The 19126-nt window shown below is 34.6% G+C and overlaps 1 protein-coding gene across 10 annotated transcripts in view; it reads left to right on the top strand.

The window, feature by feature from the left end:
• MCTP1 (multiple C2 and transmembrane domain containing 1) overlaps positions 1-19126 on the top strand; it is a 471427-nt gene that overhangs the window by 251793 nt on the left and 200508 nt on the right. For 3 of the 10 annotated variants that reach the window (XM_036020544.1, XM_036020551.1, XM_036020550.1), the window contains exons 6-8: positions 8214-8252; positions 9193-9228; positions 15034-15093. The exons of 1 other annotated variant lie outside the window; for it this stretch is intronic. In XM_036020544.1, the coding sequence (XP_035876437.1) occupies positions 8214-8252; positions 9193-9228; positions 15034-15093 (135 nt within the window). The remainder of the gene's footprint in view (positions 1-8213; positions 8253-9192; positions 9229-15033; positions 15094-19126) is intronic. 6 more of the 10 variants (XM_036020546.1, XM_028520090.2, XM_028520099.2 and 3 more) reach the window with 3 other exon arrangements.

The raw sequence follows: 19126 nt of genomic DNA, 5'->3' as shown, positions 1-19126 counted from the left end.
AGCACTGGCTGGCTGTGCCGCTTCACCTACCATGCAGATACCAAGGAGCCACTTACTCCAGCATTGCTGAAGGGACATAAACAACTAGTAGGTTTGACTCATATCGGTATGCTGGCCAGTGCACTTTCCGCCACAGTTTACCAGAGATCACTTATTAGACCCAATGTGCTTTCATGTACTGGGAGCTACCCTCACTGGTTCTGACTGTAACTCATTTTAGAAGTAGACATAATTTTTCAGGCAAGTTCAAATACCCAATATAGCAATGTGTGTAGTGCCGTCCTAAAATAATGCATGATTAAACTCGGTATATATTGTCTACTGAAAAGGTATTATTGCTATTTTTCTCTACATTGTAGATAAACATAGCTCCATCTTTAAATTAGGAAGTGTTTTTAAACTCATTGAAGAATTCACCCTTTTCAATGAGCATTTTTCTCTATCCTTTAAAAAATTAAACAGTGAGTGCACATACTCATATATACTATTTAAGTATGATCTAAGCGTCTGTAACTTTATTCAGTGAGGAAGAAATTTCTCTTTTCTAGCAAGTGTTGCCATTAGTGCCTGCTGTGAGAACTGAGCCTCATGGAAGAGCATGTCCACATGCTTACACAGAGGCCTGTGTGCGGACAGAAGGGTGGGTGAGGGCTGGTCCTCAGGAAGACCCACTGTAGCCAGGTCCTGGGCTAGACCCTTAGGACACAAGAAACTTATATCCAATGGAGAATTTGGGAATCAAATAATCACTGAAGAAGATGTGTAATGATGTGATGCCAACTGTTTTAAGTGCCACGGAGGAGATGTACATGTTGCTGTAACAGCAAATGTAGGAGAATGTGTTCTAGTCAGGGGATGGTGATTCTCTAAGGAAGTCAAATGGGAGCTGATGTCTGAAGTATAAATAAGAGATAATAAGGCTTTTGCCAGGAAAAGAGAAAGTATTTTCAGTAGAATAAGCAGCATGTGCAAAGGCTCTGTGGCTAGAATTCTTGCTTTCCAAGAATTTACAAAGCACTGGAGCTTAGAGAAGGTGAAGATGAAGAGAGAGTGGAAGATCACAGAGCTTGGTGGGAACTGGAGTGGAAAGGGATGCACTGATGGTGCAGGGTCCATAAGCCACATTGCAGCTGTGGTCTTTCCTCAAAGAGCAATTGGGAGCCATTGAAGAGTCTGGAACTAGGAAGGGCATAACCATGTTTGATGTTTGAATATAGCTCTGTAGCTGCATGGTAGAAGACAGATGGAAGATAAGAATGTGTGCTTAGAAAACAGTTAGGAGACTATTGCAAGAGTCCAGGTGGAAGGTGATGGAAGTTTGGACTAGTACTGTCAGAGATAGAAATGCAAGGAAATCATCTGCTTTACCTATGGGAGGTAAAATGAACAAAGCTTGGTGATAGTATTTTTTTTTTGCTGCTTTGGGATTCAGTGTTATTTTTAATGAAGGGAAAGCACTTCATAAATGAAAATACCTAAGTGCCTGAGGTCTTGTATATCTCAAACCATGTAGTTATTTGGGTGACTTGATGATGGATAAACAGTCTACTAAATTTTTACATTAAAGAGATATTTATTAAGTACTCTAACATCAAACTGAGGGTTTAAAGGATCAAATAAGTATCAGGTGGCCTTGTGATGGAGGTTCTACTTGTTCTAAATTTCACAGAATTATACGTCAGCACAGGCAGAATAGTTCCTATTTCTTTTCAACAATTCTTGCAAAACTCCTTCAGTATTCGTAACTGCTCAAACTTATTATTTATGTGCAATGTCTTTCTAATTAGAAAAAATGATTGAAAAATATTTCAGTGCCTGGTTTTTGATCATCAATGATTTATCAAACACGAGTAGAAAATGTAACAGGCAGTTACATGAAACAGTTACACATTAAAACTGTAGCATTATTAATCTTTTCTTCCATTTCCTTTCTCCTCATTATATCTCTCCAGCTACATTCACTCTTAACACAAACAGTTCTTTCTGAAATCCTCATGCCATTTTCTTTACTCAAATTCCTTTGACTACCCCAGCTTTCTGGAAGAAATCTTTTACTGACAAGTACTCTTCATTCACTGCCTTGCTTCATGTCCTTCCCCTTCAAAGTCCTAAATAGCACTGGATTTACTCTGTGGCAACTGAAAAACAGTGTCTTCTTGCCTCTTTCTAATGTGGATTGATGCAGACACTGGCCCACAGTGTCCGCATCATTATGGATGAAATGAGACATTCACATGGACTACCAAATCCAGTGGAGGAAAAGGGACAGCGTGGCTTTTCTCTCAAGGGGAGCAAAAGCCATGGCCTCTGCCATGACAGGCCTTTACTGGGTTTTTCTGCCCATTACATGATGGTCCTCATTTACTATGCACAGATTTGCTTTAGGTGGTTACCTTTTACAAAAAACAAAGGAGCCAGTGCTGCCAATCACACCACAGAAGAGGGACATTTGCAAATGAAAAGGCAAAAGTGGATGAACCTGTTACACTCATCCTTGGAAGGTTTAGCATGGATTTTAGGAAGTTACTTTGCAGTAAATGTCCTCAATTCAGGGTGAGGGAGTTTTAGCAAAAAGCAAGACTCATAGTGACCTGGGTACATTGCAGGCCTGATTTCCCCCAGGAGAGCCTAACTGCGTGGGTCCTGTGCATCTCCCAGTGGGAGCTGGGCCCATGCCACACAGAATGGTCTCCTACACAGATTCTCTCCTATCTTCTCTCTCCTTCATCAGAGAAGCAAGTGGCTCAGCCAGGACTCAGTGCCTCAGAAAGGCACAACAGTTGCAGCCTGTAGCAGGCTAGCCTCTGGCTGGGAACCACCCTGACCTCAGCCACACCTGAGGAGCAGGGAGAAGGGTGACCAGTGTGGCTGTACTGGCTCCTCCTTGTGGGTGTGGTCATGTGATCAATAGCAGGGTATATGGGGTTGGTTGTAGAGAAATGAAATGAGTCAGCAGGTGGGGAGGAAGGATAAAATATTCCTCATAGGAAATTCTGTTGAGTTCCCCAATATCCTGGCTAGTCTGATGTCCTAGATTTGGATTTGTGTTTCTAAACATATGCTTTACATTATGGAAATTTTTAACAAATACATATAAGTGTGCCTTTCCCCCTTTGCTTTGGTCCATGGAGTGGTTCTTTAGCTATTTTTTCATATCTCTAAAATTGTTAAGCAACACTAGTTACGAGATTTTAAGACTAGGGACCAGGGCCACTTGTAGGCACCTATTTAGAAAAAAACACTTACTGATTATCTACTAAACATGTGCTAGATTCTATACCTCCCTCTTTATTTTTCTTCTAAGTGTTCGGTGACCTGTTTCTCTGATTAAAGAGAAACTCTTAATGGCGGACTTTAAGGTTCACCAGTGATCAACATATGTTCCTTCACTTACTATAACCTCTGTCCCAGCCATGCACACTCCTATAAAACTCACCTTCTCATAAGTGCAAGCTTTCTTCAATGTCATACTAGCTAAAATAAATCTGTAGTGCACTTCTCCTCATCTGCATCCCATATGCCATCACCCTGGTAAAAAAAAAATGTACATGTAACTTATTGCTTCTGATACCTTTCTTATGATGACTTCTCTCAAAACCTAGCCCAACTTTCTGTACCTAATGGTTGTTCAGTGGTTGTAGATGAATATCTGTGAGGATTTGAAGGGACACTTCAAATATGCAGGGAAAATATTTTAAATCTCTTTCTCCTACAAATCCCTGAGGTTGTGACAAACAATATTAAATAATAATTTAATTTGCCTTTTGCATGCTTAAAATTAGTAGATTAATGAGAATGGGCTTAAAATCAGTCTGTATTGCTTGTCTAAAGATTTCTCTTTTTTAAGATTTTAAAATGTATTTTTAGAGAAGAAAATAAGAGGGAGAGAAATATAAATGTGTGGTTGCCTCTCACCCACCCCCAACTGGGGGTCCAGTCCACAACCCAGGCATGTGCCCTGATGGAAAATTGAAGCAGGGACCCTTTGGTTTGCAGGCCAGAGCTCAATCCACTGAGCCACACTAGCTAGGGCTAAGATTTCTAATGATGACAATGATTTAGAAGGAGGTCACTGTATCTTCTTCATTTTGTAACATGTCTCATGCTTTCTAAATATATTTCTCTGACATACGTTTGAAGCTTCTTGCTTAAAAACAATCAGAGATCCAATATATCTTCAAATTAAATTCTTATATGCCTGAAATATGTAACATATTGCTGTAGTAAAAATGACATACTGAACTTTCACAAATTATCCAGAAACAAATCTTAGAGAAACCCCAATTCAAGATGCAATAAACCAGAAATCAGTTACTAAATGATCACAATTCCCTTCAATATTTACAATGATATAGAGGGGGAAATAGAAGATGGCTTTTCATTGGCTCGCACTTGGAAGAATGATAGGAGCTCTGTTATCTTTGATTATTAGCTCGGAAATAATCTTTTTAAGCTTTTGGTACCTAAGACTCTAGTTTAAAAACCACATGTTTACTCTTATGCCTGTGTTTATAAGATTTTGCTAAATATTTTATATTTAGTGAGATGGAGAATGGAATATGAGTTTCAAGAGCCGTTAGCAAATAAATCCTAACAATCAAATAGGAAATGGAACATTAATGGTAAGAAAATGCTATCAAGGTAGGAAGAGATGACTAACTGGAAACACAGAGTACTTAGCATTGAAAAATGCTAAGATTTCTGAATCAGTTAGCTCGTGAGTTTTTCATACATTGTTAATACTGACAATACATACTGTGTATAATGCAGCTGGGACGATTTCTCCTTGCATGGATTGCCAATTCTGGAAATTAATAACTGAAGAATGGGTTGAAAACACTATCAGCCTACTAAATCTCCTAAGGCCTCTAAAACATGCAAGGTGTAATTGTAGCAATTTAAGAAGTATAGTATAATTAAGAGCCTAAGTATTTCATAGTTGCTTATATTAAATCTTCTCCATTGAGTTCACAACTGAGTTCTTTGAAAAAAATCCCCGATGTGAATATATACATATATGTGTATATGTATAGGTATATCTATATATGTGTGTATACATTTTTTAAGTTTCTGGCATAGTGTGTATGAGAGATTAGAATCTTCATGGGGGGCAAGCTGCTGAGTCACATGACACAATGGTTATCTCTGTTTTGGATGCTTGTCCTGTTTCCACCCCCCCGAAGTGTGTAGTGCATACATGTGTGTCTCGTGTATGATACTTGGGTCCAATAGTGTGTTTGAGTTCTTTCTGGCTCTTTTTCTAGCAGAGTCCAATCCACAACTTCCTTCATTGGAGAATTTGTGAAATAAAAGGGAGTTAATTTGTGTTACACACTATCTTAGATAGTCTAGACCTACAAATTGCTTGGCTAAAGCTAAAGCTAAAAAATAGAAAATTCTAAAAATCATGTGATTTGACCCTAGTTGGCCTTTAGTGAATCAAATTTTTTTTCACGTTGGTTTATTTTTGAAATTTTTCAGAATTATTTCATAGCTAACATTTGGCAAAATATCCATCTGCAAAAATATGTTATGTTTTGTCATCTGTATATACTATAATATCTATCCATTCTGTGATTTTCTTTGCATAGAGAGACATTTAATTGCCTAAAAATATCATTACAACAAAAAATAAAAGCAAATATTCTATTGAGATTGTGGAATCTTTTTAAAAAGTAATCAGTTTTGCAGTTCCATCGCAGGCCACCGTTTTATGCTACTTATGTTTTATTGGCCTCAAATAAAGTTGAGCTCCTAATGAAGAATTTTAATTGCACTATGATAATGTTAGATAAGGACACTATCAAAAATGATTTCATGTTTGTCAGCTGAAGATCATAGAGCAAAAAAATAAATCTTCTTTTTCTATAATTACCTTCATCTGCTGTCTTTAACATTCTGTAAACAACCTTTCTTTTCTAACATGTCTCACAGAGAGAAAAGGCACCATATTAATAGTATGTCTGTTGAATTCACTTAAAAAAGTTTCTATTGTTTTCAGTTTTATTGAGTATACCTTTAACTGAACCATCTGAAAAGAAAAAGGAACTTAGGAGTGAGACACTCAAAGCCGTTGTTCAGCTTGTTGTTTTGGCTCAAGAAGCAGAACTTTTTAAAATAAAACATAGGGCCATTTTGAGAGTCACTAGGTCTAATAAAAGAACTGAAGGTACTGAATTAAGAAAATAATGAATTGGTTTCCATGACTGTCAAATCTTTTATGTTTATACCTAGGGAAAGTACTACTCACCTTTCGTTTGTATCAGTATCCCAGTCTGAAAAATAATACTATGCAGCCTGTTTGTAAAGCCAATTCTGAGAGACAGGAACAATGCCAGGCCCATAGTTTGTGTTACATACTGAAAGCTAGTTGCATGCAGCAGTCTGAGTCAGGGGGTGTGGCTTTGACCAGTAGTAGTGAGTCTGTGTACTATTGGGTAGCGTTACCCTGGCATTTAACTCTTCCTCATGTTCTTAGTTTCTTTTTCTGGTATAACAGTTCTTACAGAGTGAAATTTTATAAGATTCTTAGATGTTAGATGATGATGGTAAATGACCATGAATTAAGAGATTTTACTTTTTGATTTCTCTTAATTGTTCTGTTTATTTGACTCAAAGTATTATTTCTAGGAATTGTCATTCTTTGTCCCTTGATACTCTACTTTCTGAGAAAATTGAACATTTAGCATCTGTCTCCTAATGGGACAGTTTTTGTGAATATGTCATGCTACAAAAGTGTTTCATTTCCAGTTGCCTTTTAGTGATGGTGGAGAAAGTGGTAGTGGTGGTGGTGATGAGCTGATGCTTATCACAGTACCTTATTTTACATTAACAAGCATCTATCACCTGTCTACTACAAGTGCATCTCCACAATCCAATGGTGGGTTTTGTTGCTTCAAAATGAATTGGACATTGGTACTTTGAAAACACATAAAATCCTCCTATAATAGTGTTTAATAAAAATGCTTTGCAGTTTCCCAGCTCCATTTGGGAAAAAAATGGTGACCCGTTATAATGTTAGGAAATCTGTTACTCTTCCATATTTTTGGTCAATATTTAACACAAAGCATCTATAAAAGAAAGTATAACCCATAGAGCCACTATGTGTGGAAAAGAGGAAGCTGTCTTATCTTTGACAATTTTATGTTTTTTTCATTCCCTACCCTAGAATGTCTACATAACTTCCTTAGTTTAGGCTAAAGGTTGCTTTCTATATGACTTAATCTGATATTAAAATCTCTTATTTCTTGTACTTTTGTAATTTCTGAGTCGTTTCTGAAATGGCTCTGCTTTATAGTGAATCCTGCTGAGGGAGATATAGTTCTTAAAAGTACAAGTGCACTTTCTTGATACACAAATATGGCAAACATTTCTGTAAGCTGTAGTCTTTGCTTCAAATATTACTTATTAGCCAATTCATCTACCTTAAAGACAATGATAAAGCTAAAAGAGGGTAAAGAGATTAATCAGAAAGTTAATACCTCAGTGTTCATTGAGAAATTTTTAAAACCGAAGATGAAATTTAAAAATCTTTGGATTTTTATGACTTTATACCAATGACCAATGATCTCGGGCATTCATCACAAATCTCCATAACCTTAATTAAAGTTGATAGACATAAATACTTCTTACTAAGACACATACACACACAAAACTAGTTTAAGGGATATGTTATGGCTAAACATTTAGCAGGAAGATCTAATAGCCATCACAAGATGCAGCATTTTTCTCAGCTGAAAGCATTCACAGATCCTGATGTCATCAAAGATTAACTGGAAGCAGAGGCAACACTGTGATGCCTCAAAAGCAACAGACTTTGAGTGTGTTTGAAGAGAAAAATTATTACTGATACATACCTGCGAAAGTCATGGTACATCCTCAACCTCCCCCCACAAGGAACGATCGCCACTCAAGAGACTCGATGTGTTTTGTGTCTGTGTGTGTCAATAATTAAGATATTTAAAATTTGCCATTCTATTTAAAATGTACTGCTTTTCTGTACAAAAAGAATCAAATAAATTAACTTTCACCAGAAAGACTGCTTGAATGTTAAAGGTGCGGCTTCTAGCTGTGCATGAAAAACAATTTGTCTTTTATAGTTGTTGCTGGAAAATGTTTCCTGTTTAAATGTTAAGCTTCCTCTAGAAACCAGTTGGCTGCCCTATTCTCTACTTGAGTGGTAAGATAATGAAAATGCTTTATTTCATTTACAGACAATGCTAATGAGGAAGAGTTGGAAAAGATCAAGTAAGGTAATGCTTAGCATGTGATCTTTCAGCTTTTCTTGTTGAGAACTATCAATCAGCTGCTTTCCCAAATCTCTTTCATACCTCTTCAATTTATACCATGGGATTTCATCACTCCTCAATATTTATTTTTTCCCACAAACGTTCAGCAAACCATGTGTTGCTTTTTAAATAAATAGAAGTCACGCTGATCAGTCACACCCAAATCATCCTCTTGCTAATCTCTGGTCACTTCTCAGCATCATTCTCAGCATCTGGTTTCTGTTACCTGTACCACAGGGTCTAGAAAATGTCCAGTCTAGATCAGGCATGAAATGATGAGGCAAGGGTAGGACTGGCTTCAGAGAGAAGGAAAATTCATGGAATGCACTGTTTCTGTTCACTGAAAATGGAGGCTAAGGTTTTCTAAACTCAAGTATCCCTGTATTGCTACATCTTTGGAGCATATAATGAGAACAATTTTTCATAATTGCTGCTTCTCACTTCAGCTCTTGGGCATGAGAAGAGTTTATGGTTCCTATAACTTACTAAGTCCTGGCTCTTATAACTTGTAAAATATATAAGATATAAACTAAGCTTCTAATTTGTTCTAATTTGTTCAGTGGTGGTACCACTCTTGGATACAAATAAGTATCAAGATAAAATTGACTTTTATGTGAATACTCCTTAAAATAAATCAGAGGGATTTTGTTTGTAAAAATCTTGTTTGCTCAAATTTCTATTTAAGAAGTCAGTATTCTTTTTTAATAGTGACTAATTTTTTTAGACCCTGGAATGTGACAGTCTTTTTTTCCCATTCTGATTGAATCATGCTATTAAATTTTCTTTATTTTTGTCATTTTTATTACTGTGAATGAAGAAAACACTTAAAATATTTTTGCACTTATGGTAATATGTTCATTGCTTTAATAAGTCTTACTATACATTTTCTTCCCAATTTTTGTAGCATTATGACCAAAAGATAATTTGGCTCACAAAAAAGGTAAAAAAAAATGCAAAACATTTTAAGGAAAGTTGCTGGATATTTCTGATTTAGTGTTCATTGTGTTTTTTTAAATTGACCAAAATAAAGTTTCAAGAAGTCTTTAAGAAATGTTTGCACTGTTCATATTTTATGTTATGTGTTTTTCTTTGTAATTATACTTCAAAATTAGTGTTATATTAAAATATATATTTTTAAGAATTCATGCAAGTTGGCTTTCCTCATTTGGTATCAATACTATGATATATCTGTGTAAAAACTTATAATCCATTAATATGTGACAATATTCTCTCTTCCAAATATAACCAAGATGTAATGCTAGAGCAGGATATTATGTAATATTTAGTATTAATTAGTGGACATAATCCATTTTATTATAGCATCAAAAAGAATAAATATTCTTTAATTCATTTAATTTATATTTAAATTTAATTTTAATGATAAATTAACTAAACATAAATCCACTTCTTTTTCTTTGGTCTACAAAAATAATTAAAAATTAATAATAAATATCAAACTCCACTATTTTTATATCTAAAATTCTTTGAGTTTTTATTTGTTATTAATAATCCATTTGTACATTCAAACTGGTTGTACATTATTCTATCTTGCTGTTAAAGACACAGAATTCCTTGTATCTAACTCTGTTAACTCATTGGGTTACTAGCAGATTATTTTTAGTGTATACATTAATATGGTTTTGGGGCTTTTATCATAAGAGATTTTCAATTCTATAAAATTTAATCAAGGTATAGAATACTAAATAAAGGAAAATCAGTTCACTCATTTGTTTTTCTTCCTATGAGGATATAGTGAACAACTGATAATTCATTCAAATTGTCCCTGTCCCCTAATATATTTGCCATATTTGTCCATATTGGTGTCACAAGAACAGAGCATTAAATTCAAAATCTATGGAAGGTTTGAAATTTCTATTACTACCAGTCTGCCATCCTTCTCACATACTGAAACTGCTCCCACAAGTCTTTCTTCCAGTGAATAAAGGAAATGGGATGATGTTCAAGTTCAATAGTCCAAAGTCCAAGTTCAAAACTATGGATGACAAAATCCATAGTTTTGCTTTTCATGTTTTCACTTACCTGTGGTGGATCATGATTGAAAAACATTAAATGGAAAAATTCCAGAAATAAACAATTCATAAATTTTAAATTGCATGCCATTCTTAGTGTGATGAAATCTTGAACTGTCCCACTCCATCCAGCTTGGGATGCGAATCACCCCTTTGTCCAAAGAATCTATGCTGTACACTTTGCGCCTGTTACTCACCTCACAGCTACCTTGCTTATCAGACCAGTCAACAGAGAGACAGAAAGACCCCATTTATGTAACTTTCATTACAGTATGTTGTTATAATTGCTCTATTTTATTATTAGTCATTATTGTTAATCCCTTACTTGCTTAATTTACACATTAATCTTTATCATAAATATGTATGTATAAGAAAAAATGGTGTCTATAGGATTTGGTACTATGTGGTTTCCAGCATCCCCTGGGGGTCTTGGAATCTATCCTCTGCAGATAGGGAGCACCTCTGTAAATTGTGCTTCCTGATAAACTAAGATAAGTAACTATACTGTGTGGTTTTACATTACTGTTTATTATGTTACTGTTTTGTGGAAATGCATTTCTTTAATTATTTAAACCTTCTCTAAAGATTCTTGTGTAAGGATTTTTCCTCTTTTATTGTTGGAAAGAAGATATAGTTTATTTGCATTACATTTAAATATACGTATTTTATTTTTTACGTAACTATGCTTAAAATCAAACTCATACAAATAGGTCATTTCTTCTTTAGAATCTTAGTTTACAGAATGAGGTCTTTTGCTTTTTTATATCAGGGCTGTGACATGTAGCCTATTTTTGAGCATCAATGGTGAATATAAAATCTGGGTATTATAAACTTTATGACAAAAACTAACATAAAGTCAGATATTCTCTCAACCATGGAGTTTTTTCCCCCATTTCCTTGTATTTTCTCAGAAGTGATAATAACCATGGAGAGAGGAAAAGCTAAACTTACATAATGTTTTTAATACACACATCTCCCCCGTACTAGTGAATCAGCTCATGGAATGCCCCATTACTTAAATATCTGCTTGTCATTTTCATCATCTCACCAATAATGGATTCTTTCAATGGAAGTCTTATTATCTGTGGTGCTCACATAACATGGGATTGTACTTACTATTGAAAATAAGAGATGAATAGCCAACTTGACAGCAAGGAAATTGTCATTGCTGTTCAGGGCTGACATATATTATTTGGAGTAAATGTGTTACTACCTAATAATTAGTAGGAAAAAGTATACCTCAACTTACCTCTGAAAAGCAAGAATGTATAAAATATGTTCTGTGTTTGAGTAGTATTTAAGCCAGTAAATAATTATGAATTCTATAACATCTCCTCTTCTGGGTATGGTAACATCCTTTAAAACATGCTGTTTTTCTATCAGCACACTTTCCATCATATATATTTTTAATTCTCCCCAACGTTCAGTAGTTATAGAAAAATGTTATTTTAAGAGTAAAGGATCAATGTCTCTCTAAACTTGGGCAACTGCATAATTATCCTAGTCAAAGAGTTTTACTTACATGACAAAATGCATTTGGCAGAGAAATGGTAATACTTTGAATTAGTACAATATTTTATTCTTTAGAAGAAGCTTATCATTGATAACTTATTCCAAGGTTAAATTATTCAACAATAAAGTTTCATGAGCTCAGAAGAGAAGATATATATTTCTTTTGTGAATAAATTTTGTGGGGTCAAACAAAAAATGGAAAAATAATGAAATAATTGTATCTACAGACAGTAAGCAGGAATTATTTTATACTATGTGTGTGTGTGTGTTTACAAAGAAGAATGAGTTTATCAGTGGATGTGATAATAACAAACTTATGTTCTTTCAACAAATCACTTTAACTGTATGAAAAATAACCATTGTGATAATATATACACATGTTGCAATTCATATTCTCAACAATAAGTTTAGAATTATTTTTAGAAGAGTTCATTCTTTGAGTAATATAATATAGACTCTGTGATGATGTCTCATTAGCATACCTTCTATTATTTAATGGCTTATTTTTTAAGTAATATATCTTTTTTATAAAGATTTCATCATAATCACTTAACATAATTTTAATGAACTATAAAACACTTTATTCATTGGTTGCATGAACTAATTTTTAGTAAGACTTTTGGCAAGAATATTGTGAATTTAAACTAGATAACAACTTTCAACTCTGTAAGTATGCAGGGCACAGTCAAACCTGACACCTTGGACAACACATTAAAAATGTATCAGTGAAAACATCTAACTGCTTTAATTTAAGAAATGGTGGAGAAACAAATGAACACACTTTTAAGTGTCTCATACGGTCAGTCAGACATAGTAAAACAAAGAAGGTCATTATTTAACAATGATCAGGTCCTTTCTACAAAGACCTCATATCCTGATAATAAATAGGTAACTTTGTAAAAATGGCAACAAATATAAACTTTCCTGGTTATTAACACTGTCAACTGTGAGTGACCAGAACGGTTTTTCTTTGTTCCTCATTTTAAATTATTATGCATATGTATTTGAAAAATGAGGTGCTTGCATGTTTTGAAAGAAATATAAAATTCTGATTCAAATCCTCACTTTGCCACTGTCTATACTCCCAACACTGTCATTTATCAATGCCATAAAGTCAACTTCATGGTTAAAGCTGCTGAATTCCAAATTGCAGCAATGAGCAAGGGGCAAATAGCATAAGCATCTCTTCCTACAGGCCTGTATTTTTACCTCAATTTACTATACTCCTCTATTAACTATAATTATATTTTTAAAATTTTAATCAATGAAATCTCTGCCTACCCAGAGTTAATCAATCCCATTTGCTCTTTGCATACTGGTCACATAATTAGGTCATTATCCTCTGTGTTTATCTAAGAATGAAAAGTATGGAGTTGGTGTAGTTTCAATGTTAATCACCTTAGAGCACCCAATGTTTAAATGAATTTACAATACTTTTAAATTCTAAAGGGTTGTCTTCCTTGTGACTATCTTGAGTATAGAGCCAAGACTTTCACACCCATTTATGTTGCCATAACACATTTTACATTAAGATAAACTTGGTGTTAGTTGTACAGCTTATGTTATTGATTCTGGGGGAAAATATTTGTGGAATGAGACTTCAAGCAATTATTTCTTTAATATGATACTTGAAATTTTTTTCACATGTTGCTAAACATGCTGCTTAGTTAAAAAAGGACTGAGAATCAAAGTAAGAAAAGAATTGGCAATAGGAAAGGAAACATGCATCTTTTCTAAAAATTAGAACAAGGTTTTTGAGTTAAACAATAGTGTAGCATCGAGAAAAGACCACAATTGTTTCATCTCAGGTTTCATCCCAATGTGAAAATGCCAGTGTGTTCGTTAAGGATTTTTTTCAGAAACTGATGTGACAGTGTGCTCGGTGTGACAGGTGAGAGCCATAACTGTAAATGTAAATGAATGATAACTTTGTGGTGATGGTAAACAAATGACTTAAACCCAAGACCTCTTCCCTGTGACCTCTGCCATTAGTCATGCTACCTAACTGAACCCTGTGTAGGTGATTTGGGAAAATGTAATTAGTTTATTTAAGATTTCATATAAAAAGCACAGGTAGATTGCATAAGTGGCCTCTGATGTAATTCTACTTTTAAACTTAAATTATTCAAATTGCTGCATAACCTAAAGTATTTTAGTTCATTATTATTTTCAGATAGTGTTGGTATCCTACTTGGAAGGAGTATGTATCCTCAACCAAATAAAATTCCAAGTGGTTAACAGTCAATCAACAAATATTTAATTGAACATCTGCTATGCATTAGGCATGATTTGAGAGGCTGGACCACTGCAATCTTAGTTGCCAACACAAAATCATGGAATAATCAAAGAAGTTATAAAACTGCTTCCTCCTTATCATAGTGTCAAAGGTTGATCCTTTCCCATAGCTGCCAATACCTTAATTTTAGCATAAATGACACCCAGATGCAGCAGGCAAAACATTAAAGTTTGAAGGATCCATGTAATTTAAATTTTCTGTTTAAAAGTATGTAACTATGTTTTTTATTTCCTAAAGTTGAATTGATTTCACATGATAAAATCTGAGGATTAAGTAATGAAATATCCAACATGAATTAGTTGCTTTGTTTCCAGCCCAGCAGCCACCTTGCTCAGTATTCATTTCTTTTAAATTATTTTAGAAAGCTCAAGTTAGCTAAGTCATTTATACACACACACATACATATATAGTATATATCATAAAACTAGGAAGATTTTAGTAAGACATTAAACAAGGTATGTGTTTGACTAGGTATGTATTTCTAAGTAATATTTCTGCTATTATTCTTTAAAAATACTCTGAAGATCTGTGGTGTTATATTGTTTTGTCAAAAGGAACAGATATTATCTGACTTATTTCAAATGCATAAAATATGTTTAAGTAGTTCCTTCTAAAATAAAATGTTAGACTTTCAGATATATTAATCAGCAATTGAGAATTAAGAGGTAAGTAGACTCTTTAAAAAATTACAGAAATTATCCTCTCTACATTTTACTACTATCAATATCAGATATGAATAAGATAAAAGCTTTAATTTATTCTAGGGAAGAAAACTTATAATTTATAAAGACCCAGAATATCTTTAGAATATATAATTTTGGCATTTTTATTTGTTTTGAATTTGTTGGACTAATAAAGTATTCTCGAGAATACCTCAAAATTTAGCTAAATATTTGTTTGTTTTTAGGACCTCTCAAAAAATGAAGTGGTTGGATCTTATTTCTCTGTGAAGTCTTTCTTTTGGAGGGTAATGTCTAAATCCTTTTTATTAATAATCTTGCTTTTTTGTTTTGAATAGTAATTTGGAAACAAATATGAATTAAGAAATTTACTTTTAAAAATAGGCTTTTAGATGTATTCATTTGCCTGCTTTGATTTTGTCATTCACATGACTGACTCATCTCTCCATTTGTAAAAACTGAGAACTTCATATATTTAATATATTTCTTTGAAGTCATTTTCTTGTGGGACCAAGTTTATCCCAAATTCTTAGCCACTGAGAGGCCCACCAACACCACAGGAACATGGCGGTGCTGGCTATAGCGTCTATTTAGCTGCTTTTGCCCTTCTTTTAAAATCTGCTCCATCTATTTGAGAAGATTTTTCCTCTATCACAGTGATCTCACACTCTATACATACTAGACAGTCAGTGTGCTTTCTTTGAAAAAAATCTTATGAATTAGAAAACAGCAACTCTGCTTTTCATTTAAATAAACATGAAAATTCCACAGAAAATGTTTTAAATGCCATTGCAATTTAATATTATTTACTTTCATGACTTAAACATAATGAGCTGTGTCTACTTTTTCCTCTGCTATAATTCTGCATTATTCACATCATGAGGTATTACTAATGCACATACTACTTTGCTTTCAAGAGTTTTGTTCTTTGAAAATTCACACTTGGTACATGATTACCTTAGCAATAGATATTGTAATGAAAATGCTACACTCATTGGACTTTCTTTCTTTCTTTCTTTCTTTCTTTCTTTCTTTCTTTCTTTCTTTCTTTCTTTCCTCTTAAACTGCTCATGACAGAAGGTGACTTTTCTCCTTTAAATTTTTAAGATTTGTTGCATTGTATCTTACACCAACCACAGGTACTCAACTAAGTCATGCACTGACTTGACCAGTGAGCCAGTATAAACCACATGTATTTATTCTCTGTTCCCTCCACATACACATTTTTGCAGTCTCTTATTGTTGTAAGCTTATTTTTATTGTTATAGCCTGTTCCTTTCCTTTCCTTTCAGCCCGCTGATGGCTGCCTTCACTGATTTTATTCTCTACCTTTGCTAAAATAATAATTCCTTTTATATGTTCTTGCATTATCCATGAACACACACAGTGACTGCTTTTGAATTGTCTCATTACCCTAAGTAGGAAATGGATTTTTTTTCAAAAAATTGTCTCTGTTTTCTTAAGACCCACAAATATGGTGAATTCATATGGCCCACTCCTTTGCCAAGCAAGCAGAATTAAGGGGCGTTCTGTGTTGAGTTTGTACTATGCGCAGCAAATGTGTGGACTCATCCTTATGAATGAAGGCTTGCCACCAAGACTGACTCCATATGCAGTGCTTTTTAAGGATTTCCCTTTCAAATGACTCCTTCAACATCTTCTTTTCATTTTGCTTTTCCAAATTAGTCTTTCACTTATACAGTACTTTCCATTTGATTGTATTCATCCTCAAGTATTCTCTATTAACCTTTCTCAATCTCTTGAACTGTCTTGTTTTAGAATAACAAATAGGCAAATTTAAAAGATTGCTTTTTAAAAAATTTAGGTACAGTTGCCTAATGTCTTTTTTTCTGAAAATATGTTGAGTGACAAATAAATTGAATCATAAAGGACAACCTTTTAGTGGTCATTCATTTTACCAATAAGGAAACTAAGGCCCAGAGATGTGAGTTCATTGGCCTGTAGTATCTAGATGGCATGATCAGGACCAATATTTTTCTCTCTGAATGTCATAGAAATAAATGTTTTGGTGAAGACTTAAAGCAGCAGAGTTACCTTTTGGGTTGATGATGAATAGAAATGTACTATATAAATGGAGCTGTCTCTTGGTTTATCTTAGTGACACCCTTTCAAATTCTTCTTGCCTTATGTGACCCCTCTCCATAGCTTCTTAAGCCACTGATGGATGGGTGTTTTTGTATGACAGCTGTGTTTGAAGTCCCATTTTACCAAATCAGTGACCAAGTCTACTTTTGATGAGCATGAGCTTTCACAGTCATATTCCAGGGTCTTTCTGATAACTTACCTCACTGCTGTTTGCCAGAATACAAAGCATTATTTGTATTCTGGTGAACTTTTAGAAGAAAGGTGTATAAATGGAAATTTTCCATAGACATTTTCAGACATGCAGAAAACCTAAATAGATCAGATGACATCTTACATAAAGAGAGTATGTGTGCTTTGTGAAATAACAGGATATGATTTGAAAGAAAAATTTATCTGCTTGTGTATAAGGACCAATACATATGTCCAGAAGACAGCAGCTGAGTAGCACCAAGTGAAGCCAAATATTGGTGAGAACTTGCTCAAATGACTATGAGTGCTATTTGTTATATCTTAATTTTCTTGAGAGAAGAATAATGGGAAGAAAAGACTGAAGTGATATAGTGAAGCATGCCCACCTGCCTGTAGTGAGCACAGGACACTGCGGATGGTTTGTCGAAACACGAGAAAAACATACACAGAGACAACCAGGTCCTGTGGGGGAATTGGGACAGCAGGGCCACTCCTCACATGGGAAGCACCTTGGCCACGCTCTCTCCTGGAGGGCGCCATGGCCACTCCCTCTTGTGGGGAGTGCCTGGTCCCCCTGCACATTTATTCTTGAATACCAATACAGTTTGCAAATTACAAGTAGTTAGCTTTTAAAAGGTGCTGGCAGATTTCCTACTGGGATCCTAAGCCAGAGCTTTTGGGGTGTTATCATTTAAAAAGACTACAGGACTTAAAGCTTAGTTTTGTTTCCTGCCCATGACTTCATATTCTAATTAAAGAGCACCCTCCAGCAAACAGATTTCACAGGGTCTTTCATATTCTATGTCTTAGGCCTGATTACCCGGGGAATCCGGAGTCAGGCAGTTTCTGGTCTGAACTCTACCACCCCTGTTACTTCCAACAAGCCTGAGTTGGGCAGAGGAGACAAAGGCAGCTGGGAGACTTGGATTTCTCAAGGACTCAGGCATTGGCAAAATTGGTGATTGATGTCGATCACCCTGTTATTTCCACAGCCTCGAGAGTCTTGTCCCTGTCATTCCTTCGTGAACGCGTCTGTCTAAGATTCATTCTCTATCCAAGAGAATTGTTACCCATCATTGCCGTTCAAGCATGAAAAGGAATGAGGCATATGAACAGGCAGCGTTCATGCCAAGGAAATAAGTTTTGTCTCTTTAGTGTCTCCTGGTTCAGAGGCCTCTTACTCAGCCATAGTTATAGGTAGTTACAGAATCCTGAGACCAAGCAGGGTGGTCCTCAACAATATAGGGATATTCTAATTTTCCAAAAACATAGCATTTATAGTTCAACAAAACACATTATTTTAGGACATAAAACATTAAGCAGTGGGTATAGTAATTAACAAGTTTTTCATGAAATTTAATAAAAATTATGTAAAACCATTTGGATTACACTAAGTCAGAAGTCATTAAAGACTTTTAACTTTCAATTAAATGATGGAAGTTAGTATAATTTTTTCAAATATTTAATACGTTTAAGTTTTTCCCAGTTATCTCATTGATTAGGCATTTACATTCTGATGACTGAAAGTTAATTGAACAAACCATCTTATGAGAACATTGTAGTGAATTGCAATAAATTTTAAAATAAATTTTAATATTGTTTAAATGAAGAAGGCTGGGCTACGCTGCAATACATTATATAAAGAAATAGAGAAACAGGCATAATATGAAATGGGCAAAAAAGAATGCATAGATTCTAGAGCTGTTTCGAGGTATGTCAGAGCCCACCTTAACGCAGGGTCAAAGAACAGTGTGGTTGAAGGAAGGCCCTCCAGACCAAGGAGAAAGGTACTGGCTTGATGAAACAAGAATGCGATCCTCTGCTGAAGTACTTGTATTCTGAACAACTCAACTGAATGTGACATATACAGTCAAGAAAAGTTCAGCTATTATTTCTGTCTTCAGAGATGAAAGTAAGACTCTCAGGAAAGAAAATTGCAGTTTTTAACTAAAAGTCTCAAAAAAGGCCTCTGTAAGTCAAACTCAGAACTCATTATTTTTCTACCAGATTACTTGTGGAAATTGA

Source organism: Phyllostomus discolor, chromosome 3 (assembly GCF_004126475.2).
Source record: "Phyllostomus discolor isolate MPI-MPIP mPhyDis1 chromosome 3, mPhyDis1.pri.v3, whole genome shotgun sequence".
NCBI lineage: Eukaryota > Metazoa > Chordata > Mammalia > Chiroptera > Phyllostomidae > Phyllostomus > Phyllostomus discolor.
Note: the sequence above shows the minus strand (reverse complement) of the source record. Positions and strands in the feature narration are given on the sequence as shown.